A 25981-nucleotide genomic window follows, 5' to 3' on the forward strand; every position below is an offset into this window, starting at 1 on the left:
ATTGGCTATACTGCGTCTGTCTACGCCCATTGTGTTTATCATTGGCTGTTTCGTGAATCCTGCGCGATTCCAACCGTCGGAGTCTGCGCGGTGAAGAAAGCGCTGAAATTCAAATCTTGAACAGATGTTTCTTTAATAAAAAACAGGAACGGAGGCGACTGGTTTGGAGAAACGTCGGCTCATAAACTTTCCGCGTTTGTGGAATTAGGATAGATAAACGATAATTATTTAATATAGCTAAGTCAGTAGATTTGAACAAAGATAAACTATTATCGGAATGGATCCGTTTACCGAGGTGAGTGCACATGTTCTACTATAGCTAATAAGTAATGGGTAACATTTGCCAGCTAACGTTAGCTACCATGCCATGGCCAGCTAATGTTAGCTATCAAAAACAATTTGCTTGTTGCGTTGCATTAAGATGTTAAACTTGTTTGATAACCAAAATACTCAGTGACTGTCATTAAATAATTCTGTAAAACCTGCATGCAAGCTGACGTTAATCACGTGTTAACTTAGTGGGCGTTAGCTAGCTGTTAACTATCTCCTCGTTCATTTGCTCTTCAACAAAAGGGAATTAAAATATATATCTTTTAAATAGCTAACTTTGGCTGATTTCAAATGTTTAACCTTAACTGAAAGTTGTTGGAAACGTTGCTTGTTAGATAGCCAAGTCAGCTGTTATAGAAGTTACATCTAAACCCCGACACCTTCCATATCGTAGCTCCTGTTCTAAAGGTATTTTTCCTCTTCATAATTATAATGCTGTACGTTACATGCCTGCATAAAGCAGTCGGATGACTGTCTTCTTGTCAACAACCCCAGCCCCACCCTTAACGTGCGAGCAGGGAGAGCGAAATCTACAATTCCCTTATTGGGAATGAATTAATGGATTCCAGTCTCCCCAGGACAAGTTGGAGCTTGGAATAGTTCCAACCTTTGACTGTATTAGTCAAAACTACAGTATGACAAAATTTAAGAGTATGAATACAGGAGTTAACTTTAGTGTTTTCATTTACACTGGGTGTTTTCCCCTTAATTTCCATACAGCAACTGCCTGACAATTGGTTGTGTTCCATGACAAATCAGATATAGAAAAAGCAGCGGCCATCAGCAGTACACAAAATCCCTCAAATTTCCACTCCAACCAATAGAAAGCCCTCGGGACATTTCAAATCCAGTAGCCACAACATGACAGGAGTGGCTCATTCCTAAGGAATGATGACCACTTTAACAAGTTTTCCACACGTCCTAGCCGGGTGAGAGCTGCTCAGGCAACTCTGAAACAGGCAGGAATGTGTTGTCTTGCACTGTAGCAGCCAGGGCTCTGTCCCAGGGCAATACATCATGCCTTAGGACTGTTTGCCTTGGACTGGGAGGCCAGCTAGGGTTTTAGTGTACAGATGAGAAGAACAGACAGGACATGAGGAGGCCAGGGAGAAGGATTTTAGAGGCAATGGCAGCCTTTTATCTCCTTCAGACCCAGTAGTTTTTGTTGACCCTGTGATGTGGACGAAAACGTTTTCACTATTTGAAAGCCATAGACCCCCCTCCATCCACTGTTCCCTATGGGTTCAATAAAATAGAACAGAAAGGAAAACATACTAAAATAGCACCAACTTAAAGGGCAACTCCAAAACTTTTCAACCATGTTTATTATCTCCAGCACCAAACCAATGTCTACATATGTGAAAGCAGTGCGTTTCTGATCTGTGGTTAAAAAGATGAGAAGGACATAATCAATGTTTATCTGATATCAGTGTAGAATTTAAACGTAAGAAAGTCATTTTCAAAACCTGCAATGAGTTTCTAGCCAGAGGGAGTGTATTTTCTTGCCCACCACGTCACCGCAAATCTGTGTTTGAAAATCACTGTCATTGGGTAGAACTTTTTAACATTAAATTTTTCTAGAAATTTGAAACTTTAACTTACAGTACCAGTCAAGTTTGGACACACCTACTCAAGCGTTTTTCTTTATTTTTTTTTACTATTTTCTACATTGTAGAATAATAGTGACGACATCAAAACTATGAAATAACACACATGGAATCATGTAGAAACCAGAAGAGTGTTAAACTAATCAAAACGTATGTAATATTTGAGATTCTTCAAAGTAGCCACCCTTTACCTTGATGACAGCTTTGCACACTCTTGGCATTCTCTCAACCAGCTTCATCGGGCGCATCAGGTTAAATGCATTTCAATTAACAGGTGTGCCCTGTAAAGTTAATTTGTGGATTTATTTTCCTTAATGCGTTCAAGCCAATCAGTTGTTGTGACAAGGTAGGGGTGGTATAGAGAAGATAGCCCTATTTAGTAAAAGACCAAGTCCATATTATGGCAAGAACAGCCAAAATAAGCAAAGAGAAATGACAGTCCATCATTACTTTAAGACATGAAGGTCAGTCAATCCGGAACATTTCAAGAACTTCAAGTGCAGTCGCAAAAACCATCAAGCGCTATGATGAAACTGGCTCTTATGAGGACCACCACAGGAAAGGAATACCCAGAGTTACCTCTGCTGCAGAGGTTGAGTTCATTAGTTACTAGCCTCAGAAATCGGCAATTAACTGCACCTCAGATTTCAGACCAAATAAATGCTTCACAGAGTTCAAGTAACAGACACATCAACATCAACTGTTCAGTGTGAATCAGCCTTCATGGTCAAATTGCTGCAAAGAAACCACTACTAAAGGACTCTAATAAGAAGTGACTTGTTGGGGCCAAGAAACATAAGCAATGGACATTAGACCGATGGAAATTTGTCCTTTGTTCTGATGAGTCCAAATTTGAGATTTTTGGTTCCAACCGCCGTGTCTTTGTGAGATGCATTTGAGATTCTTCAAAGTAGCCATTATTTCCCTAGATTACACCTTGGCATTCTCTCAACCAACTTCACCTGGAATGCTTTTCCAACAGTTTTGAAGGAGTTCCCACATAGGCTGAGCACTTGTTGGCTGCTTTTCCGTTACTCTGCTGTCCAACTCATTCCAAACCATCTCAATTGGTTTGAGTTCGGGTAATTGTGGAGGCCAGGCCATCTGATGCAGCACTCCTTCTTGGTCAAATAGTCCTTACACAGTCTGGAGGTTTGTTGGGTCATTGTCCTGTTGAAAAACAAATGATAGTCCCACTAAGCGCAAACCAGATGGGATGGCATATCGCTGCAGAATGCTGTGGTAGCCATGCTGGTTGTGTGCCTTGAATTGTAAATAAATCACTGTCACCAGTAAAGCACCCCCCACACATCACAATTCCTCCTCCATGCTTCACGGTGGGAACCACACATACAGAGATTATCCGTTCACCTACTCTGCATCTCACAAAGACACAGCGGTTGGAACCAAAAATCTAAAATTTAGACTCATCGGACCAAAGGACAGGTTTCTACCGGTTCCTCGCTAGGTTTCTTCCTAGGTTCTGGCCTTTCTAGGGAGTTTTTCCTAGCCACTGCTTCTACACCTGCATTGCTTGCTGTTTGGGGTTTTAGGCTGGGTTTCTGTATAGCACTTTGTGACATCGGCTGATGTAAGATGGGCTTTATAAATACATTTGATTAATGAAATACATTTGATACTGTATGTAGACATAGGGCTGGGCGATGTGGCCTAAAATCATCTAGATTTTTTAATTGTTTTATTTTTTACTTATGGGCAATTCAAAATATCAAGATTTGTGCAATTTTAAATGTAAAATGCACTGCATTCAAACAGTCAGCAATAATCAAATTAATTCAGGTCTTGTGAAATTATGCCTAGGTTAAAAGTAAGCCTCCACAACCATGCAACCCACTAATAATTTGTTGTAATAATCACTGATCTGACTTTCAAGTACCCTTTTGTTTACACATTTTACCAGAACCATGCATAACGGACCAATTTCTTGTAGCAGGCATTATGGAAAACTAACACAGGTCTCATAAACAATCTCTCAAGCAACAGCCCACATGCTCGTGAGTAGCAAGCATGCTTTATATTTAAAGTATAGCTAACTTGGATCTATTTGCTAGCTAACAAGATAGAACAGTTGAATTGTTATGAACACACCGTTCTGTCTCCAACTGTTTGACCAGCATGTTGGCCTGTCCACTTTGTTCAGATGTTGAGGTCAAGTGGCCTACCTTATTTCTCAGAATGAGTTGCCAATTCCTTATGTTTTTTATGCTTATTGCACATTTATTAACAGACTAGACAGCTACTGTAACAGTCTGTGGCTAAAATGCTTCTAGTGGTATGTTGGACTGAGCATCAGAAATGTTGCATTAATTTTCCAGAATCTGTGTTCATTGATACTCCCGTTTTAGTGTGGTCTGCTCTGGAGGAGTTGGAATTTGAGGAGTCGATACATAAAAAGGCTGTTAGTAATGTTAAATTCTCCTTTATTACAGTAAAATATCTTCATGTGTTTGTGTCCATATGACCGATTCTGTTGGACCAAACGTCAAATACAAATAGCGAGTTGAAAGAAGTGATCTTTCATATTTGTTACTGTGAGTGGGAGGGGCTTTGTGTGCATGTGTAAATGGGAAGATGCTCAGTAACAGTGGAAGGAGAGGAGACCAAAAGACATGAGAACAGGCGAACATAAACGCTCATCAAAAATGTTTACAAAATATGGAATATCGCACAAAAACATGCATTCGAATTAATCAAATTAATTTGATATCGCCCAGCCCTATGTAGACACTGGTTGGGTGTTGAAGATAATGAATGAGGTTGAAAAGTGGCGGAGTTGCACTTTAAGTTTACAATGGTGTGGAATGTCCCTCAGGATGTCACTTTTATGTGCTAGTCAATGCTGGCTGGACAGTACAGCGGGCTACTACTAAGTCCTGTTCTAATTAGATTCAATCAAATTAGAAAATAGGAGAAAGTGCACACAGTGCTCTAAATGTAAATGTTATGTCATAATGAAGTATTGTTTTTCTTCCCTTTTCAGAAACTCCTGGAGAGGACCCGTGCTCGCAGGGAGAACCTGCAGAAGAAGATGGCAGAGAGGTCCACTGCTTCCAACAGACAGATGGCCAAGAGAGCTAGGGAGCCTCTGGCTGAGACTTGCAACAGCCTGGTCACAGAGCCTGTCGTCGACAAAGGTAAGGAAGGCCTTCCTACAAAAAGATCATACACTTTTTTTCTCAAAGGGATACAACATAAAATACATCAATTATTATTTGCGAGCACAGTGCTCCCTCTGGTTGCGATAGTGAATATGGTGTAGATTAGTTTTGTTTTATTTGAAACCCCAGATGGTTCCATTAGCCTTCAGAAAGTGGTTGAACTTCCTGACCTGCATGTGCAGAGCTTTCCGTACAGGAAGCTTGACTGTTGAAACTGCTCAGAGAATGATCTGATCAAATCAGAGTGGGATGGGTCTAGTCTTGCAGCTTTCCCTATGCTGTGTACAAAAATAGACAAAATGGTGACTTTTCAGATTGTCTGTATATCAAATACTTATATTCATTTTGTGGATTGGAAATCTCCCAGTGTGTAAACTTAACTCGTGGTGTGTTTCTTATTTGTCCCCCCAGCCCCCCAACATTCCACCAAGCCCTCTCCCTCCAAGCGGAGTCGTTCAGGTGAACTTGACAAGCCCACCATTATTGGTGAGGAGAACAGGGAGCCTGCAATGCCTCCTCGCACCCTGACCCCTACTCAGTCAGATCCCCAGACTGACAGGAAGCCCCCAACAGGCCCAGCCAGCATCCTCTCTGCCTCTTCTCTAGAGAGGGTGGATGTCTGCCCTGCTCCTCCCATTCCTGAACCAGGGGCCATGGTGGCAACACAGCTTGTCCCAGAGCAGGTCAGGACCAGGGAGGTAGCGCGCCCTGCCCCAAAACCAGAGAAGGTGGCTGTGAGTACTGCTCCACGGAGGACCAGGGATGTGGAGGTGGTGCCTACTAGCCCAGTTCTTCAGAGGAGCAGAGAAGAGCAGAGGGAGGCTCCCACCTCCTCCACCCCGGCTGCCATGAAGTCTCGCCTGGCCAGACTAGCTGAACAGAGGCAGTACTGGGACTCTGAAGGTAAGGAGCATGGTCTTTTGACTAGCTCGATCATTTCATTTGTACATGTAGCACCTGCTTAACCATGTATAGAAGACCTGGATTTATTTATTTATTACGCAACTTCTAATATTAGTTTTGAATTATACTACAACAATCAAATTAAACACATGTTAGTATTTTGGGCTGACAAATTTGAGTATCTATGTTTTCCCCTCCAAGGTACATCTGAGGTTCCAGACATCTCAGCAGCTCTGTCTCCAGTGAAGAACCAGACACAGTCGAGGCAGGCTGTAGCCCCAGTCCCCACACCCGTCCATGCTGCTGCGTTCTCAGAGGCCCCTGTAGGCAGGAAGGGTCGGCTGGCCAACCTCGCAGCCACCATTGGGTCCTGGGAGGATGACCTCAGCCACGCGGACACTCGCAGCAGCAGAGACAATGCACAAGGGAAGCCTGGTAGTGTCAGTACCGCCACCCCTGCTTGGAGGAGACAGGCTGGAGCCAAACCCACCTCTGCTGCTGCAGACCGTCCACAAATGAGTCAGTCATCAAACAGAAAGCCTGCTCTGGATTCCAACCAGGTGAGTCACCAATCAATCAAATGTATTTATAAAGCCCTTTTTACATCAGCTGATGTCACAAAGTGCTATACAGAAACCCAGCCTAAAACCCCAGCAGCAAGCAATGCTGATTTAGAGGCACGGTGGCTTGGAAAAACTCCCTAGAAAGGCAGGAACCAAGAGAGGAACCAGGCTCTGAGGGGTGGCCAGTCCTCTTCTAGCTGTGCCGAGTGGAGATTATAACAGAACATGGCCAAGATGTTAATAGATGACCAGCAGGGTCAAATAATAATAATAATCACAGTGGTTGTAGAGGGTGCAATAGGTCAGCACCTCAGGAGTTCATGTCAGTTGGCTTTTCATAGCCGATCATTCAGAGTTTGAGACAACGGGTGTGGTAGAGAGAGAGTCAAAAACAGCAGGTCTAGGACAAGGTAGCACGTCCGGTGAACAGGTCAGGGTTCCATAGCCGCAGGCATATCAGTGAAAATTGGAGCAGCAGCACGACCAGGTGGACTGAGGACAGCCAGGAGTCATCAGGCCAGGTAGTCCTGAGGCATGGTCCTAGGGCTAAGAGATATAAAAAAAAATCTCGCACCGGATAAAATGGGAGGAATAATCCAGATATAACAGACTGACCCTAGCCCCCAGACGCATAAATACAACAGTTGACTTAGTTACTCGTCATAATGTTCCTAACTGTATATCAATATGTCAATGCATGGGAGAAACTGATTCTATACAGCCATTTTGAATGTGAAAAATAAGAAATTAAGATATGAATTGGTGATACTTTGCAAGAAAGCGGTGTGCAGTAACTTATTTTAAATAGTTATGTTTCGACGCACAAGACTTTGAGATTTACTGAACAGTTTGGTTAATAATTTCCCTCTTGCATTTCTTCAGCAGCCTGTCCACTCCCCAGTCAAGTCCACCAGAGCGTTCCCCCCCAGCCCTCAGAAGACTGAAGTACCTGAAGCCAGACCAGCTCTACGGACAGGCAGAGGTCTCCCCTCTCCTGTATCCAGTCCCCAGAGGAGTTACCAGGGGAGAGCCTCAGCCTTCACCCCCAGCCCCCAGAAAGGTGCTTTCTCCTCAGCCTCACCTGTGCCTCAGAGCCCCCTGAAGAACCAGGCCCTGTCCCGAGCCCTGGAGGTCAACGGTAGCCCCGAGAAGCCAGAGCTCCCCACACAGCCCTCCACCATCGGGCCCACTGGACCCTCTGTCCTGCAGACCAGGGAGAGGTTCACCAAGGAGACCACCCCGGCCACTCCCCTGCAGCAGAGAGGCACCGCTGGAGCAACTGGACCATCTGTCTTGCAGACCAGGGAGAGGTTCACCAAGGAGACCACCCCGGCCACTCCCCTGCAGCAGAGAGGCACCGCTGGAGCAACTGGACCATCTGTCCTGCAGACCAGGGAGAGGTTCACCAAGGAGACTACCCCGGCCACTCCCCTGCAGCAGAGAGGCACTGCTGGAGCAACTGGAAATCCAGGTGAGCGAGAATGAGCACTCAACTTAGCTTTGTTGTGTTTCCTACACTAAAGTCAACAGCTTATTAGGATGTTCTGAAATATCAGATGTTTTAATACACAGTCTCTGCTCATTTGACAATTGCTGGTCAAACCGTTGCTGGTTTCAAACATGTGTATGTCCACTTCCATTGTCCTCCAAGAGTTACTGAATATTTTCTATTCTATTTCCAGCAGGTGTCAAGTCGTTCATGGAGCGTTTTGGGGAGAGGTGCCAGGAGCGTTCTGGCCTGAGTTCCCCTGCTACCTGCCATGGAGCAGCCACTCATAACCCAAATGTAGTGAACCCGTCTCGGGCAGGCCTGGCTGGTCGTACCCCTGTAGTGAGCCAGTCTGTGACCCCCAACACCAGGCTGGTGCAGGAGAGGCTGAGAGCTGCCCAGGCTGCCAACACTGCCACCGCCCTTGCACAGAAACAGAAACTGGTACGTACAGTTCACTTTATTTACCTAGACCATCTACCTTAATGTCTTTAGTTTTGCCTTTGTACAGCACTTAGGCGTTTCTTTTTGTAATAAATAGCTTTTTAAATTATTTTATTAAAAGTATTACATTTATTTTTTTCAATATTTTTTTTCCACCTTTATTTAACCAGGTAGGCTAGTTGAGAACAAGTTCTCATTTGCAACTGCGACCTGGCCAAGATAAAGCATAGCAGTGTGAACAGACAACAACACAGAGTTACACATGGAGTAAACAATAAACAAGTCAATAACATGGTAGAAAAAAGAGAATCTATATACAATGTGTGCAAAAGGCATGAGGTAGGCAATAAATCGAGTAATTACAATTTAGCAGATTAACACTGGAGTGATAAATCATCAGATGATCATGTGCAAGAAGAGATACTGGTGTGCAAAAGAGCAGAAAAGTAAATAAATAAAAGCTGTATGGGGGGTGAGGTAGGTAAATTGGGTGGGTAGTTTACAGATGGACTATGTACAGCTGCAGCGATCGGTTAGCTGCTCGGATAGAAGATTTTTAAAGTTGTTGAGGGAGATAAAAGTCTCCAACTTCAGAGATTTTTGCAATTCGTTCCAGTCGCAGGCAGCAGAGAACTGGAAGGAAAGGCGTCCAAATGAGGTTTTGGCTTTAGGGATGATCAGTGAGATACACCTGCTGGAGCGCGTGCTACGGTTTTATTTGGTTTTACTAGCGTTTAAGAGCAGTTGGAGGCCACGGAAGGAGTGTTGTATGGCATTGAAGCTCGTTTGGAGGTTAGATAGCACAGTGTCCAAGGAAGGGCCGGAAGTGTACAGAATGGTGTCGTCTGTATAGAGGTAGATCAGGGAATCGCCCGCAGCAAGAGCAACATCATTGATATATACAGAGAAAAGAGTCGGCCCGAGAATTTAACCCTGTGGTACCCCCATAGAGACTGCCAGAGGACCGGACAACATGCCCTCCGATTTGACACACTGAACTCTGTCTGCAAAGTAGTTGGTGAACCAGGCAGGGCAGTCATTAGAAAAACCGAGGCTACTGAGTCTGCCGATAAGAATATGGTGATTGACAGAGTCGAAAGCCTTGGCCAGGTCGATGAAGACGGCTGCACAGTAATGTCTTTTATCGATGGCGGTTATGACATCGTTTAGTACCTTGAGCGTGGCTGAGGTGCACCCGTGACCGGCTCGGAAACCGGATTGCACAGCGGAGAAGGTACGGTGGGATTCGAGATGGTCAGTGATCTGTTTGTTGACTTGGCTTTCGAAGACCTTAGATAGGCAGGGCAGGATGGATATAGGTCTGTAACAGTTTGGGTTCAGGGTGTCTCCCCCTTTGAAGAGGGGGATGACCGCGGCAGCTTTCCAATCCTTGGGGATCTCAGATGATACGAAGGAGAGGTTGAACAGGCTGGTAATAGGGGGTGCGACAATGGCGGCGGACAGTTTCAGAAATAGGGGGTCCAGATTGTCAAGCCCAGCTGATTTGTATGGGTCCAGGTTTTCCAGCTCTTTCAGAACATCTGCTATCTGGATATGGGTAAAGGAGAAGCTGGGGAGGCTTGGGCGAGTAGCAGCGGGGGGGGTAGGGGCTGTTGGCCAAGGTTGGAGTCGCCAGGAGGAAGGCATGGCCAGCCATTGAGAAATGTTTGTTGAAGTTTTCGATTATCATGGACTTATCAGTGGTGACCGTGTTACCTAGCCTCAGTGAAGTGGGCAGCTGGGAGGAGGTGCTCTTGTTTTCCATGGACTTTACAGTATCCCAGAACTTTTTGGAGTTAGAGCTACAGGATGCAAATTTCTGCTTGAAAAAGCTGGCCTTTGCTTTCCTGACTGACTGCGTGTATTGGTTCCTGACTTCCCTGAACAGTTGCATATCGCGGGGGCTCTTCGATGCTATTGCAGTTCGCCACAGGATGTTTTTGTGCTGGTCGAGGGCAGTCAGGTCTGGAGTGAACCAAGGGCTATATTTGTTCTTGGTTCTGCATTTTTTGAACGGAGCATGCTTGTCTAATATGGTGAGGAAGTGACTTTTAAAGAATGACCAGGCATCCTCAACTGACGGGATGAGGTCAATATCCTTCCAGGGTACCCGGGCCAGGTCGATTAGAAAGGCCTGCTCGCAGAAGTGTTTTAGGGAGCGTTTGACAGTGATGAGGGGTGGTCGTTTGGCCGCGGACCCGTGGCGGATACAGGCAATGAGGCAGTGATCGCTGAGATCTTGATTGAAGACAGCAGAGGTTTATTTGGAGGGCAAGTTGGTCAGGATAATGTCTATGAGGGTGCCCATGTTTACGGATTTAGGGTTGTACCTGGTGGGTTCCTTGATGATTTGTGTGAGATTGAGGGCATCAAGCTTAGATTGTAGGACTGCCGGGGTGTTAAGCATATCCCAGTTTAGGTCACCTAACAGAACAAACTCTGAAGCTAGATGGGGAGCGATCAATTCACAGATGGTGTCCAGGGCACAGCTGGGAGCTGAGGGGGGTCGGTAGCAGGCGGCAACAGTGAGAGACTTATTTCTGGAGAGATTAATTTTTGAAATTAGAAGTTCGAACTGTTTGGGCATAGACCTGGAAAGTATGACAGAACTTTGCAGGCTATCTCTGCAGTAGATTGCAACTCCTCCCCCTTTGGCAGTTCTATCTTGACGGAAAGTGTTATAGTTGGGTATGGAAATCTCAGAATTTTTGGTGGCCTTCCTAAGCCAGGATTCGGACACGGCGAGGACATCAGGGTTGGCAGAGTGTGCTAAAGCGGTGAGTAAGGCAAACTTAGGGAGGAGGCTTCTGATGTTGACATGCATGAGGCCAAGGCTTTTTCGATCACAGAAGTCAACAAATGAGGGTGACTGGGGACATGCAGGGCCTGGGTTTACCTCCACATCACCCGAGGAACAGAGGAGTAGCAGGATGAGGGTGCGGCTAAAGGCTATCAAAACTGGTCGCCTAGAGCGTTGGGGACAAGGAATAAAAGGAGCAGATTTATGGGCGTGGTAGAATAGATTCTGGGCATAATGTGCAGACCAGGGTATGGTGGGGCACGGGTACAGCGGAGGCAAGCCCAGGCACTGGGTGATGATAAGAGAGGTTGTATCTCTGGACATGCTGGTCTCAATGGGTGAGGTCACCGCATGTGTGGGGGGTGGGACAAAGGAGGTATCAGAGGTACGGAGAGCGGAACTACAGGGTCCATTGCAAACCAAAACAATGATAACCAGCCTGAACAACAGTATGCAAGGCATATTGATATTTGAGGGAGACATGCAGTAAGGCGTAAAGTGATTGCAGGTCTTGATTGGGAGAGCTAGCTAAAACAACAGGTGATATAACAGCAGCTAGTCAGCTAACACAGCAACAGTAGGTAAAAATGGCGACGGCTAGGCAGAGAGGGTCAGATTAACTACACACAGATCCTGAGTTAAAGCACAGAGCCGACAGATAAAACACAAATAAACGGAATGGAGTACCGTGAATTAATGGACAGTCAAGCAGGCATCAGCTATGTAGCCAAGTGATCATAGTGTCCAGGGGGCAGCCGTAGATGGGGCAGTGAGGCCTCCACTAAACTAGCCCGCGGCGTTTAAAGTTAGTAGCCCGGGGGGAGGTCTGCTCAGACGGAGGGGGTCTGCTCAGACGGGGCCGGTTGAGGGCACAGCGGATGGGCTATTCGTCTGCAGACCAGACGTGGTCGTGTCGACAGAGAATCCAAGCCGGATGGCGATGGCGAAAGAGAGGTTGTCTGTTCAGATAGCAGCCGGTATGCTCAAGACAGCTAACGATTAGCGTGCCGCAGTTAACATATGGGCGTTCAGGTTACGTCGCGATGGAGGGGCCAGTTGAATAACTCCCTTGGGCAGATAACGTCGGTATCCCTGTCGTGAAGGCCCGGTGGGGCTCCGCATCGGCAGTAAACGGGTCCGGATAGGTGATTGTAGCCCAGGAGTGGCTGATGGAACTCTTCAGCTGGCTAGCTCCGGGATAATTGGTGTTTGCTCCAGAATTGATGTTAGCCAATAGTCACTCGGATAGCAGCTGGTTAGCTGCAAGATCCAGGTGTAAATGTCCAGAGCTTGCGGTAAAAATCCGGGGATATGGAGAGAAAAAAGGTCTGGTATGCTCTGGTCTGAGTCGCGTTGTACAAAACTGGCAATAGTTTTCCGAGCTAAAGGATAGCTGATGAGCGCTAGCTGTGGTTAGCTGAACTACTAACGTTAGCTTGTGAGCTGGCTAACTTCTGGCTAGTTTCTGTTGTTGATTTCGGATACGAGGTGAATAATACCTTTGAGGAAAAAAAACAGATCCGCACCACTTTTGGTGAGGTGGGTTGCAGGAGAGTGTTTTGAAGTTGAGTTTTTAAGAAGAAAAAAATATATATAAAAAGAAATGCGAAGAAAAATATATAAAATATATATACACGGGACAGGACGAGGACAAAGGACATCTTGGATTCGAATTTATGACATTTGTTTTGTGACCAGACTGATGGAAAGTAGTCCTTTTCTTGTTCTTTATTGCAGGAGCGTGAGTCGGAATTGGCTCAGATTCGTAACCGTTTCCAGAAAGGGAACAGCATTTGGAAGAACAAGGAGGAGGTGGCAGACACGAAGAAACTCACACAGGCCAAGGTTGGTGGGGAAATATATTTCGGTCCCGCTTGGACAAAACTTCATATCTGCAGACTGGTGTATGATGGACGACTGCAAATCAGTTATGAAGGAAATGTTATTGAGCCTGTAATAATTTTTCTCAGGATCTGATTGAGCAGCCTGAGGAGAGGGGGCCTGTTGTCTCCCAGCCTGATGATGAGCCAACAGCTTCCCCTCTGGATAGCCTGAATGCTGCTCCCAAGAAACCCACCACCCCAACCTCCATCCCTGTGAAGAGAGTAGAATTCTCAGCGGAGAAGCCTTCTGAGGAAGAAACACAGGAGGAGGAATCAGGTACTGTATTTACTGAGTACACTACTTGATCATACTAACTTGGCTTTCTTAAGATTACACTAATCATAGAGGTCTTCGGATGCAAATTTCTGAATTTTTGTCTGAAGTTTTCGGTCATTAACAAACTTAGTCAGAGCAGTCCCCCTTATAATTTAAGTGATGGCGTCACTGTAACATTCCACTCACTATTGTCTCACTGCAGACGAAGAAGAGAGTCATGAGATGGAGATGAACGTGGACCAGTCCAACAACTCTGAGATCAACAACTTTGACGGGTTCCAGGACCAGAGTGAGGAGCTGAGTGGTGAGGAAGGAGAAGAGGAGGAAGATAAACTGAACATCTCCTCGATGTCCATCCTGGCCCCCTTCTCTGAGTCTGTGGCTGCTGTGATCAAGAGCCCAGTAAGGAAGATGATGGTGAGTTACAGTACAAAGCTGGAAACAATGGGGGGAAAATGCTAAGCATACAAAGCATAATAATCTTTCAGCTATTTAATGTATTGGACTGCTTTTGAATGGAAGCTTGTCATATTTTTTTTGTGCTCATGGACTAATGTCATGGCTAGTAATGACATTTTTGGGCCAACCTAATACATCTTTATGTATATCCCTGCCTAGACGTCGACCCCAGCCAGTTCATTCAACGCTAAGAGCCAGACTCCTGACATTGTTTCCAGACCCAGTAAATTCCAAAGGGCTCGCTTGCTCCGGGCTGGATCATCAGACAGCCTAGAGACAGACGAACATGAGGACCACAACCTTCCCTACAGGTAACCAACCACTCAACGCCACATATCCTAACTGGTGCCTTACTGAATTGATGGTATCTAATGTAACTGGCTGAGGTTCAACCCTTCAAATGATACGTCAACAACATTTTTATTTGTCATTTTAGTTTCGCTGAGTTCAAGATACGACCCCTAACTATTTTCTCTTCGGTTATTCAGACTCTTGTATCCAATTAACACTCTGTTGATACTTGTTCACCCTCTACATGTGTTTTCCTTTCTCTTCTAGTATTGATGCGTACAGGTCGACCAGGATCAAGGAGAGTACCGAGAGGCCCTGTGTGAAGCAGGTCATCGTGAAGAAGGAGGACGTGTCTCGGAGAGCAGCAGAGGAGCCTAGGAGCCAAGGACACACCAGCATCAAACAGAAGATGAAGGTAAAGGCACGACAGACCGGTAGGATTGTTGAGCGTCTGCCGGCCGAGAGTACTTAACACCTCAGAACAGAGTGCTGCTGTAATTTGCAAACTGATTCCACATGTAGAAAACGGACGGAAATTACGTACGTCAATCGCCAATGGCGGGTGGTCCTTATAACACACTGTGCCGACAGCAAGTAAACGAATGGCCCTGTACTGTTCAGACCAACAACTGAGTTTTCTCCTGTTGTGTCGTCAGTAAACTTAATGATGGTGTTGGAGTCGTGCTTGGCCACGCAGTCATGGTTGAACAGGGAGTACAGGAGGGGACTAAGCACACACCCCTAGAGGGCCCCTGTGTTGAGGATCAGTGTGGCAGATGTTGTTGCTTAGCCTTACCACCTGGGGGCGGCCCATCGGGAAGTCCAGGATCCAGTTGCAGAGGGAGGTGTTTAGTCCTAGGGTCCTTAGCTTAGGAATGAGCTTAAAGGGCACTACGGTGTTGAACGCTGAGCTGATGCTAATGAACAGCATTCTCTCATACAGTTGAAATCATAACAACTTGTTTTTCAACCACTCCACAAATTTCTTGTTAGCAAACAATAGTTTTGGCAAGTTGGTTAGGTCATCTACTTTGTGCATAACAAAAGTAATTTTTCCAACAATTGTTTACCGACAGATTATTTCACTAACACAATTCCAGTGGGTCAGAGGTTTAAATACACTAAGTTGACTGTGCCTTTAAACAGCTTGGAAAATTCCAGAAAATGTCATGGCTTTAGAAGCTTCTGATAGGCTAATTGACATCATTTGAGTCAATTGGAGGTGTACCTGTGGATGTATTTCAAGGCCTACCGTCAAACTCAGTGGCTCTTTGCTTGACATCATGGGAAAAGCAAAAGAAGTCAGCCAAGACCTCTGTGAAAAAAAATTGTAGACCTCCACAAGTCTGGTTTATCCTTAGGAGCAATTTCCAAATGCCTGAAGGTACCACGCTCATCTGTACAAATAATAGTACGCAAGTATTATCACCATTGGACCACGCAGCCGTCATACCGCTCAGGAAGGAGACGTGTTCTGTCTCCTAGAGATGAACGTACTTAGGTGTGAAAAGTGCAAATCAATCCCAGAACAATAGCAAAGGACCTTGTAAAGATGCTGGAGGAAACGGGTACAAAAGTATCTATATCCACAGTAAAACGAGTCCTATATCGACATAACCTGAAAGGCCGCTCAGCAAGGAAGAAGCCACTGCTCCAAAACCAACATAAAAAAGCCAGACTACGGTTTGCAACTGCACATGGGGACAAAGATTGTACTTTTTGGAGAAATGTCCTCTGGTCTGATGAAACAAAAATAGAACTGTTTGGCCATAATGGCTATCTTTATGTTTGGAGGAAAAAGGGGGAGGCTTGCAAGCTGAAGAACACCATCCCAACCGTGAAGCATGGGGGTGGCAGCATAACGTTGTGAGGGTGCTTTGCTGCAGGAGGGGAAAAATTAAACAATTTAAAGGCAAATCTACCAAATATTAATTGAGTATGTAAACTTCTGACCCACTGGGAATGTGATTAAAGCTGAAATAAATAATTCTCTACTATTATTCTGACATTTCACATTCTTAAAATAAAGTGGTGATCCTAACTGACGTAAGTCGGGGAATTTTTACTAGGATTAAATGTCCGAAATTGTGAAACTGAGTTTAACTGTTTGGCTACGGTGTATTTAAACATCTGACTTCAACTGTAGGTGTTCTTTTTGTCAAGGTGGGAAAGGGCAGTGTGGTGTGCAATAGAGTTTGCATCATCTGTTGGGGCGGTATGCAAATTGCATTTTGGTCTAGGGTTTCTGGGATGATGTGAGCCATGACCAGACTTTCAAAGTACTGCATGGCTACAGACGTGAGTGCTACTGGTCGGTTGTCATTTAGGCAGGTTACCTTTGTGTTCTTGGGCACAGGGACTATGGTGGTCTGCTTAAAACATGTAGGTATTACAGACTCTGCCAGGGACAGATTGAAAATGTCAGTGAAGACACTTGCCAGTCGGTCAGTGCGTACTCGGAGTACACGTCCTGGTAATCCTTCTGGCCCTGCGGCCTTGTGAATGTTGACCTGTTTAAAGGTCTTACTCACATCGGCTACCGTGAGCGTGATCACTTCAGAGTGAATTTCAGAGGTGGCCCTGTCCTACTGTTGGGAATAGTAAGAGATGTAGTAGTAGAGTATAAAATGTCACTCTGTACAAAAACCAGACTTCATAGATTCAAGGTGTAAGTGCTCTGAGTGCAAAATATGTTACTTCTTATAAGTACATCCCTTGATCTATTCCCCCTCATTCCATGTAGGTTCTTCTGACCACTGATGATGATTTCCTCGTTCCATGTGACCAATAAGATGTCATCTTTCTGATTACTTGTAGGTTCTGACCTATGAGATGAACCTGCAGCAGACTGTGATCAGCCAGGCTAGCCAGGCCCTGAACTGCTGTACTGATGAGGAGCATGGGAAAGGCTCGCAGGTGGAGGCAGAGGCTGAGAGGCTGCTGCTCATAGCCAGTGAGTTCCCCTTCCACCCCTACAACATCAGTGCACACACTGATAGCCAATCCCAATTTGCTCCATACCCCTTGGGGATGGGCTTTTATATCTTACGACTATCGACATGCATTTCACACAAACATTGCATTCTGTTTTCTTCAGTCTTTCTTACGTTTTTTCTTGTCACCCTCCAGCGGAGAAGCGGGGGGCACTGAAGGCAGAGTTGGACCGTCTGAAGGGAGAGGGTCCTAGCGGTCATAGGAGGGGGCAGGGTGGGGACATGGGGGTCTCCGCCTCCAAGGGATCCATCTCTCTCCTGGAGCTACGATTGCCCCTCAAGGCTGACTTTGTCTGCTCTGCTGCTAACAAGCCAGGTAGAGACCCAACACCCAACAATTATTACTTAATTATTTCTTCTAACCATGTTTTTTTATTTGTATTTTTGCTGGTGAATGATGTATGTCTTTAGTGTGTAATGTGCCTTCAACCAAATTGCCTTTGTGGACAATGCAGTTATATTGATCTCCTGTTTTCCACATTGTACTGTCTAAAACAAGATACAAGTAGATTGTTCAATCCAATTGTAATATACTTCATGTATAGTGTGTTAGACTGAACTCATGACATTTTCCACTTTATGTATGTGTTTATTCCAGAGTGGTCCAGCCATTACTTCTTCATCATGATCCGTGCTGGAGCTGAGAATACAGTTGCTACTCCACTAGCCAGCACAAGTAGCGCTATCAGTGGAGATGCAATCACCTTCTCTACCAAGTTCACCATGTGAGTTAAACTGCACCAATTGTCTCTCTGAAATGCTGTAGAATAGTACCACTGTCATGTCATGCCCTCTCTGTCATACATGTTCTAATGCCTTTCTCGCTCTCTTCCATTTTAGGCCTGACGTCTCTAACGACTTTGCAATTGATATTGAGGTTTACTGCCTGGTGAGTTCTTGCTGCTTTTTGTAAATGCAGATGTGATGATTGTTATTGTTTGACGAGGACTTGAGCTGAGATATTACTCACTCTAACCCTGGTTATTTCTTCAGGTGCAGAAGCGCGAGTTGAACCCTGACAAGAGGAAGAAGCCCAGCAAGTCAAAGGTGTGATTTAATCAAATATAGTGTAACAAACTACAATTCAGTTTATTGAATATTTGAACTTGGAATATTCTATCTTTCCTTCTAGTTTCTACTTGAATACAGTGCGATTGTTATGTATCAGAAAATGCATTTATACCATTGCATTTAGAGATATGTTTAAACAACGTCCTGTCTCTAAGATGAGATTTGGTAGAGCTGTGTTCACGAGGCCCACAACTTGTGCTTGTCAGTAGGGACTCATTTTCCAAAAAAACGACTCACCTTTTGGTGTGGGTGTACTGTAATTTTACTGCTCGGTAGTAGAACAGCTAACACTAGGCATACCTGGGCCTACTGCTTCCCAACACACATTAGGCTCCACTTTCCATTCCAACACAAGGTGAAGGGTCTCTTTTGAAAGGCTTTGTTCACAGCTCTCAATGGTAGGGTTGGTTTAGTCAGTGTTTTGAATTACCCATTCATTCACTTGTCTATGTCCTGACGTAACCACTTCTGAAACTGAATCACCTTTTCTCTTTCTAGGCCATCACTCCCAAGAGGTTCCTCTCTGTAAGCTTTCATTCTTACCGTCCTTCTCTAATACACTACTACCTACTGGTCATATACAGAATGTTTGTTTGAACACTTATCGTATCTGTTCAGGGGGATTGGTAGGAATGATCGCCACATGGAAAATGTAGAAATGCATTATACTATTATTCTGTTACTGTTGTCATATATGATGTTTGCAATACGTAAAGTCAGCGATCTTGTAAATTATTCTAAACATGCCTCTCTTCGTAACATCTCTCTCTTTGCCCCTGTAGAAGAGCAGTTTGACTCCAGGTAAGGATACGTTTTAAATAACTGCTGATAGTGGATAATTTTTATGGTTTTACTTGCAGTAATTGTGATGTGTGGTTCAGTTGATAATTCTTATTCATTTTGCAAGTCTCTCTGGATGATAATGTCTGCTAAAACACTTTTTTTTTATAGCTTAAACAAAAAAATCCTCTTCTCTCTTTTCAGTGGTGGCCAGTCCTGGGGGCCCTAATACAGTCCGCACCAGTAACTTTGTCCTGGTCGGGTCTCACAAGCTGACTCTTGCGTCAATTGGGAAAAACAAGTTTCTATTGGAGAAGGTAAAATCCAAAGACTTTTGTAACATTTTAACTTTTTTGTTCTGACTCTTCACTTCCATTTCTGTCCTGAATTCACCCTCTATTTCCACTTAGGCTGACCTCTGCTGTGTCTGCACACAATACCAGTTAATGTCCAGGGTAATCGTAGGGTAGGGGGTAACATTTGTTGAAGTTAGAACTGACTGTTGTCCTGATAGAGGCCGGAGCAGGGAGACAGGCCTGCAAATCTGAAACACAACGCGCACACACAGACAGTCTTTGTTCTCCCGCCTGCACTGTCTGTGTGCTGCCTGCCCGCCTCGTACGCTCATTCACTCACACTCCTTGTTTCTCTCTTTTAGATCAAATATGAAGGCATTGAGAGAGAGCTTCTTAGAGACATGTTTCACAGCAAGGTTGCTACTCCATCCATAACCACTAATATTTTGGGGTGTGTGTGGTGGTTTGTGACCAAAATAATCTGTTTCTGTTGTGGCACTAACATTTCTAACCTCAATCTACAAGTTGGTTGGTATTGTCGTGAGGAAAGTAAGTTGTGCTGGATGTCTTTTGTATGTTTTTTTTTTAAGTGGGTGTTTCAGGCACAGCATCCAGTTAAGTTCTCACCATCTAGCCAACTGACTCTTATTAGAAGACAACAGGCTTGCAATTCTACCTAAAACCTCGTTAACCCCATCTGTCCTGTCACCCAGCATTTTGTGGAGGTGTTGGTTGTTTTTCAGCTGAGGCCTGTGTTACATGTCCTGTGTAATCTGTTCCAGGTGCCTTTCCTGTGCCCCATGGAGGGCCATATCTACCTGAAGATGCAGTGTGAGGTGGGCTCCCTGGTGGAGGAGAGAGGCTTCCTGGTGAGTACACGCATGCATCAGATGCAGTGTAGACATACAGTGGGGCAAAAAAGTATTTAGTCAGCCACCAATTGTGCAAGTTCTCCCACTTAAAAAGATGAGAGGCCTGTAATTTTCATCATAGGTACACTTCAACTATGACAGACAAAATTAGGGGGGGAAATCCAGAAAATCACATTGTAGGATTTTTATGAATTTATTTGCAAATTATGGTGGAAAATAAGAATTTGGTCACCTACAAACAAGCAAGATTTCTGGCTCTCACAGACCTGTAACTTCTTCTTTAAGAGGCTCCTCTGTCCTCCACTCGTTACCTGTATTAATGGCACCTGTTTGAACTTGTTATCAGTATAAAAGACACCTGTCCACAACCTCAAACAGTCACACTCCAAACTCCACTATGGCCAAGACCAAAGAGCTGTCAAAGGACACCAGAAACAAAATTGTAGACCTGCACCAGGCTGGGAAGACTGAATCTGCAATAGGTAAGCAGCTTGGTTTGAAGAAATCAACTGTGGGAGCAATTATTAGGAAATGGGAGACATACAAGACCACTGATAATCTCCCTCGATCTGGGGCTACACGCAAGATCTCACCCCGTGGGGTCAAAAATGATCAAAAGAACGATGAGCAAAAATCCCAGAACCACACCTAGTGAATGACCTGCAGAGAGCTGGGACCAAAGTAACAAAGCCTACCATCAGTAACACACTACGCCGCCAGGGACTCAAATCCTGCAGTGCCAGACGTGTCCCCCTGCTTAAGCCAGTACATGTCCAGGCCCGTCTGAAGTTAGCTAGAGAGCATTTTGATGATCCAGAAGAAGATTGGGAGAATGTCATATGGTCAGATGAAACGAAAATAGAACTTTTTGGTAACTCAACTCGTCGTGTTTGGAGGACAAAGAATGCTGAGTTGCATCCAAAGAACATCATACCTACTGTGAAGCATGGGGGTGGAAACATCATGCTTTGGGGCTGTTTTTCTGCAAAGGGACCAGGACGACTGATCCGTGTAAAGGAAAGAATGAATGGGGCCATGTATCGTGAGATTTTGAATGAAAACCTCCTTTCATCAGCAAGGGCATTGAAGATGAAACGTGGCTGGGTCTTTCAACATGACAATGATCCCAAACACACCGCCCGGGCAACGAAGGAGTGGCTTCGTAAGAAACATTTCAAGGTCCTGGAGTGGCCTAGCCAGTCTCCAGATCTCAACCCCATAGAAAATCTTTGGAGGGAGTTGAAAGTCCGTTTTGCCCAGCAACAGCCCCAAAACATCACTGCTCTAGAGGAGATCTGCATGGAGGAATGGGCCAAAATACCAGCAACAGTGTGTGAAAACCTTGTGAAGACTTACAGAAAACGTTTGACCGCTGTCATTGCCAACAAAGGGTATATAACAAAGTATTGAGAAACTTTTGTTATTGACCAAATACTTATTTTCCACCATAATTTGCAAATAAATTAATTAAAAATCCTACAGTGTGATTTTCTGTTTTTTTTTTCTTCATTTTGTCGTTTTTCTCATAGTTGAAGTGTACCTATGAGGAAAATTACAGTCCTCATCTTTTTAAGTGGGAGAACTTGCACAATTGGTGGCTGACTAAATACTTTTTTGCCCCACTGTAGCCTAAACATAGATTTACAGATTTAAATCACCCATGCCCTCAGGTTGTCAGACTAACATTTTGTTATTTAGAGGGGAGACGTTTGAAATTTCACCTTGGACAGGCTTGAACGCTTTCTTAATCTGTATATTTTTTGTTTTACAGACTATGTTTGAGGATGTGAGTGGATTCGGAGCATGGCACAGGAGATGGTGTGTCCTGTCAGGATACTGTATTTCCTACTGGACCTACCCTGATGATGAGAAACGCAAGGTAGGGGGATGTTGAAGCCAACTATTGGAGTCTTTAGTTTTGAATGATGAGCCCTGTGAGTAATTTTTCAGGACCAGTGGGAATAGGCATTCAGGTTTTGTGGTTATTCTTGACGGTTTTAATGTACTAGTATGTCAATTCATGTTGCTACCAATTAGAGTAGCTTTTAATGTATTTTAATTGTCATTACATTTCTTTGGGTGGGTTCATGTCTTTCTAGAACCCAATGGGTCGCATCAACTTGGCCAACTGCACCAGTCGTAAGGTGGAGCCAGCCAACCGAGAGTTCTGTGCCAGACCCAACACCTTTGAGCTGATCACCGTCCGGCCTCAGAGAGAGAACGACAGAGAGACGCTCGTCAGCCAGTGTGAAAACACCATGTGTGTCACCAAGTAAGTCACTGGTCGAAGTTGCTATAGTACCCTGTGTTGTTTTGTAGGCAAATACCTTGGGTGGAGCAGTTATTTGAAGTCTTGAAGATTGATGGCTTATTTTATGACATTTGACAGACTGAAGACCAAGTTTTCTATTTTCTGCACTCTACTCCCTGAAGTGAGCACTTGTTCACTCCCCCTCAAAGATTTAAAAACAATTGGATGTGTGTAGGCAGTGTCTAGTGTTACCATATTTCTTAAAACAATCCAATGCTTTTAAATCATTCAGGGAAGGGAACGAGTGCGCGCTTCCGGGAGAAGGGAGGTAAACTGACTTGGGTCTCCGGTCCAGTATACTGAAACGCATAATATGACTCTTTCCGTGTACCTGCAGGAACTGGCTGTGTGCTGACACAAAGGACGAGAGGAACCTGTGGATGCAGAAGCTCAACCAGATCCTGGTGGACCTGCGCATGTGGCAGCCAGACTCCTGCCACAGGCCTGTGTGAGAGCACAGCTCCCCTGCCTGGACTAGAGGGCTAACAACACCCTGCATGGTTCTGGGTCTTGCATATGGACTGTCACGATCAGTGACACTTACGATGACTAAGTGCAATACAGTATTAAAGTTATTAAATAGGATTTACAGGTGTATTATATTTTTAGAGATGCTTTAGTGGACAGTCAAGACAATTTTTAAGTCAGGGATGGGCAACTGGGGGCCCCCTTTTGTAGCCCCCCATTCTCCAACTCAGTCTGGGTCTCAACCAGGGTTTTCATTAGGAAAATGGACGTTTGACCAGCCACATTTTAATTTACAGGACATTTGAGAAATCTGCCGGAGCCATATGTATTGGCTGCGTAATCTGATTAGGGTGTCCACCCACAGTGCTCAGAATGACAGAAATCACATTTTGATTATGGTAAAGTCATATTAATAGAACATTCAAGTCGGCTGCAGCGATGTGCGGTCCTGATTCTGATGGCCACTTTGAAGTTGTTAGAATCACTGTCCACATTTACCTTTCCTCGGCCAACAACACGAGCCACGGACAGCAAAACCACTAGCTATGTCAATCTACTATCCTTCATAGTAGAAAAGTTGACCTATTCTATTGGTCAGCTTGTTGAGAAATAGCCTATTCCAAACAGACTCAGACTCTGCCCAAATTCATACAATCAGTAGGCCTAGGCAACATAATAAATGACCTTAAAGCAATGAATCTGATGCAACCAATCCAAACGTTTAGCTTAATGTTGATAAACTATGATCCCATGGTGCTTGCAGTGCCAGGGTTGTGGGTTCGATTCCCACAGGGGACCAGTACGAAAATATATGCACTCACTACTGTAAGTCGTTCTGAATAATAGCGTCTGCTAAATGACAAATGTAAATGTATTGACATTATAAGCTCAGCAATGTTCACAAGGCAGTAGGCTATGTGCAAATGTTTGTTCCATAATACAGTTACTGGGAAAAGACCAAAAGAGCACCGCACCTGCAAGCAGTTTCATGTGATAGATGAAAATATCTGTTAGACATTTAGAAAGAGGAGATCTAATAAGCTAGGTTCAGGTTTCAAACAATGAAGTATATGTTTTCAAAATGCATAGCCTACTGCCTCCAAAGTGGTGTGTGACACGCTGATGAAGCCTGTCTTCTGTTGCTGTTTGAGATGCTGCAGCAGCTCTCACTGTCTTACATATTTTCCGCTCTCTGTATGCTGTAGGGGTGTGATAAATAAGATGCATAAAGAATATACTGTAGCCTACGCATGCGCCAATTTAATTCCACTAAATGATGCAAATGAACCTATAGACCGATAAGCATGACAAGTCAAATGTATTTCCATCAATGAATAGGCAACAACAAAAAACATTTCACAATGGGATTCCCCCCCGGACAATTTGCAGGTGCAACTTTATATCGTCTTTTCAACTTACCGTTGAGAGGTAGAATTTAGAAATGTGGTTGTGCATCAGCAGTTTCTGTTAAGGCAGTCACTCAATTATCCCATGTCAGCAAAAAAAAAATTTGATTGGTAAGTTAGTCATGGTCGAATTACAGATGGGGGCCCCATTTAGTCCGCTGTCAAGGGGGGCCGTTTAAAATGTTTTTCTCGGTCACTGCATGTGTGTTTATGGATGTGGGTACTCAGACCCACAAGCCACTGGGGCCCCTCATGATGAGTTAGGATTTCGTGGGCCCCACCCTTATCAACGTTGCTTATTCCTGGTTTAAGTTATGAGTGTGAGAGAAATATCAGTAAAGCCATACTTGTGTAGATATTTCAGTATTGACAAGGGCTGCTTTTACACAGTCCACACTGACCCTGTATTTTATACGCACGTCCAAAGTGTTGGGAGGCCATACCCTCAAATATTTGAGAGAATTGAGAAAGTAGCATTTTGGTTGTCTATGCTTATACTCCCACGATGCATCTTGCTGACGAGATATGGCTTCATAGGTTGACTTTGTTTTGTCTAATTTAACATTTTGAATCAATATTTAAGTTGATGTGTCACAAAACCAATTCTAGAATTGTCGGTGCAAAGGTTATGCACCAGAATATTGTGTGTGAATGCTCCACTTTTTCATAGTATTGGGAGAATGGCATGATTGAAAGCACTGTTGAACAACCGTAACACCTATCTGATGATTTTAGATTTAGCCACACAATTCTCTACTTCAATACCCTTTTCCTTTTTTGCTATTCCCTTTTTTCCCCCTTTGCAATCTTCGCTAACCTTATATTTATCATGTTGCGCCCTGTGGGTAGAAACTTCTAGGCTGTCGAGACTACCGAACAAAAAGGCCTTTAATATGGTTTGTTTTTATGTCAATGTTTTATATTTTTGTGTCCAGGTTTTAAAGGGTTACAGTTAAACAGGGGGTGTGGATCTGCAGGTATTGGTATATTATACCACCATTCTATTGTAATGGAAAACTTTGACAGTTGAGATTATTGCAAATCCTTTTTTGTATGGGCAGATTTCTATTCTCATTTTAAGTATAGCTAGCTCTACACTGTCATTAAGTTAAAAGCTTATTCTCAGTTCAAGTTTTAAGCATGTGCTTGGAGGACTGAAGATGCTATTCGCTCTTGTGATTTTTACAGTGATGTTTTGGGGAGGGTAATATGCCTTATCTAACCTTCTCCAAATGTTGGCAGTTCTATCATATCCCCTGATCTGTCCTGTCTAAATGCCAGTCTTTCATTGTAACAACAAGCACTCCAAAGATTCATTGGATGTACTGGTATTTCTAAAAATGAGACTTAAATAAAAGCCAGCTTTAACCAAAATAGTTGGGTTTCTTTCAAGCTGATCAGAGTTGCAGTTTCATGTTATTTAGGGTACTTTTTCTTGTTTTTAGACCATGTAGAAGAGCATGTCAATATAAAATAGGCTGGAACCATGTACAATTGAACTAAATAGAATGGCTAAATTTAAACGTAATGTCCTTGATAGAATCATGCCGAAACCACAC

At 44.2% G+C, this 25981-nt stretch overlaps 1 protein-coding gene across 3 annotated transcripts; it reads left to right on the forward strand.

Annotated features, from left to right (window-relative positions):
* The first annotated feature begins 108 nt into the window (after positions 1-108).
* Positions 109-25796, forward strand: LOC129820070 (anillin-like). 3 transcript variants are annotated; one of them, XM_055876906.1, is made up of 23 exons: positions 109-295; positions 4939-5092; positions 5528-6019; positions 6221-6579; positions 7465-8053; positions 8265-8515; positions 13053-13160; positions 13286-13475; positions 13678-13892; positions 14094-14245; positions 14493-14640; positions 17043-17178; positions 17355-17534; positions 17817-17943; positions 18059-18107; positions 18212-18265; positions 18788-18814; positions 19072-19090; positions 19274-19386; positions 20148-20234; positions 22009-22116; positions 22337-22509; positions 22886-25796. In XM_055876906.1, the coding sequence occupies exons 1-23, from the start codon at positions 278-280 to the stop codon at positions 22998-23000; spliced, it is 3864 nt and encodes a 1287-aa protein (XP_055732881.1). In that variant the 5' UTR covers positions 109-277; the 3' UTR covers positions 23001-25796. The 3 variants fall into 3 exon arrangements, with proteins under 3 accessions (XP_055732881.1, XP_055732882.1, XP_055732883.1); XM_055876907.1 differs by having other exon boundaries at positions 7468-8053; XM_055876908.1 differs by lacking the exon at positions 18788-18814.
* Positions 25797-25981: the final 185 nt, after the last annotated feature.

The sequence above is a fragment of the Salvelinus fontinalis genome, chromosome 22 (genome assembly GCF_029448725.1).
Source record: "Salvelinus fontinalis isolate EN_2023a chromosome 22, ASM2944872v1, whole genome shotgun sequence".
Lineage (NCBI taxonomy): Eukaryota > Metazoa > Chordata > Actinopteri > Salmoniformes > Salmonidae > Salvelinus > Salvelinus fontinalis.

Bases quoted from the DNA above. Each gene is read 5' to 3' on its own strand.
- LOC129820070 (XM_055876906.1), top strand. The intron at 17,179-17,354 runs GTGAGTTCCCCT...GTCACCCTCCAG, and splicing joins GAGGCTGCTGCTCATAGCCA to CGGAGAAGCGGGGGGCACTG. The intron at 17,535-17,816 runs GTAGAGACCCAA...TGTTTATTCCAG, and splicing joins CTCTGCTGCTAACAAGCCAG to AGTGGTCCAGCCATTACTTC.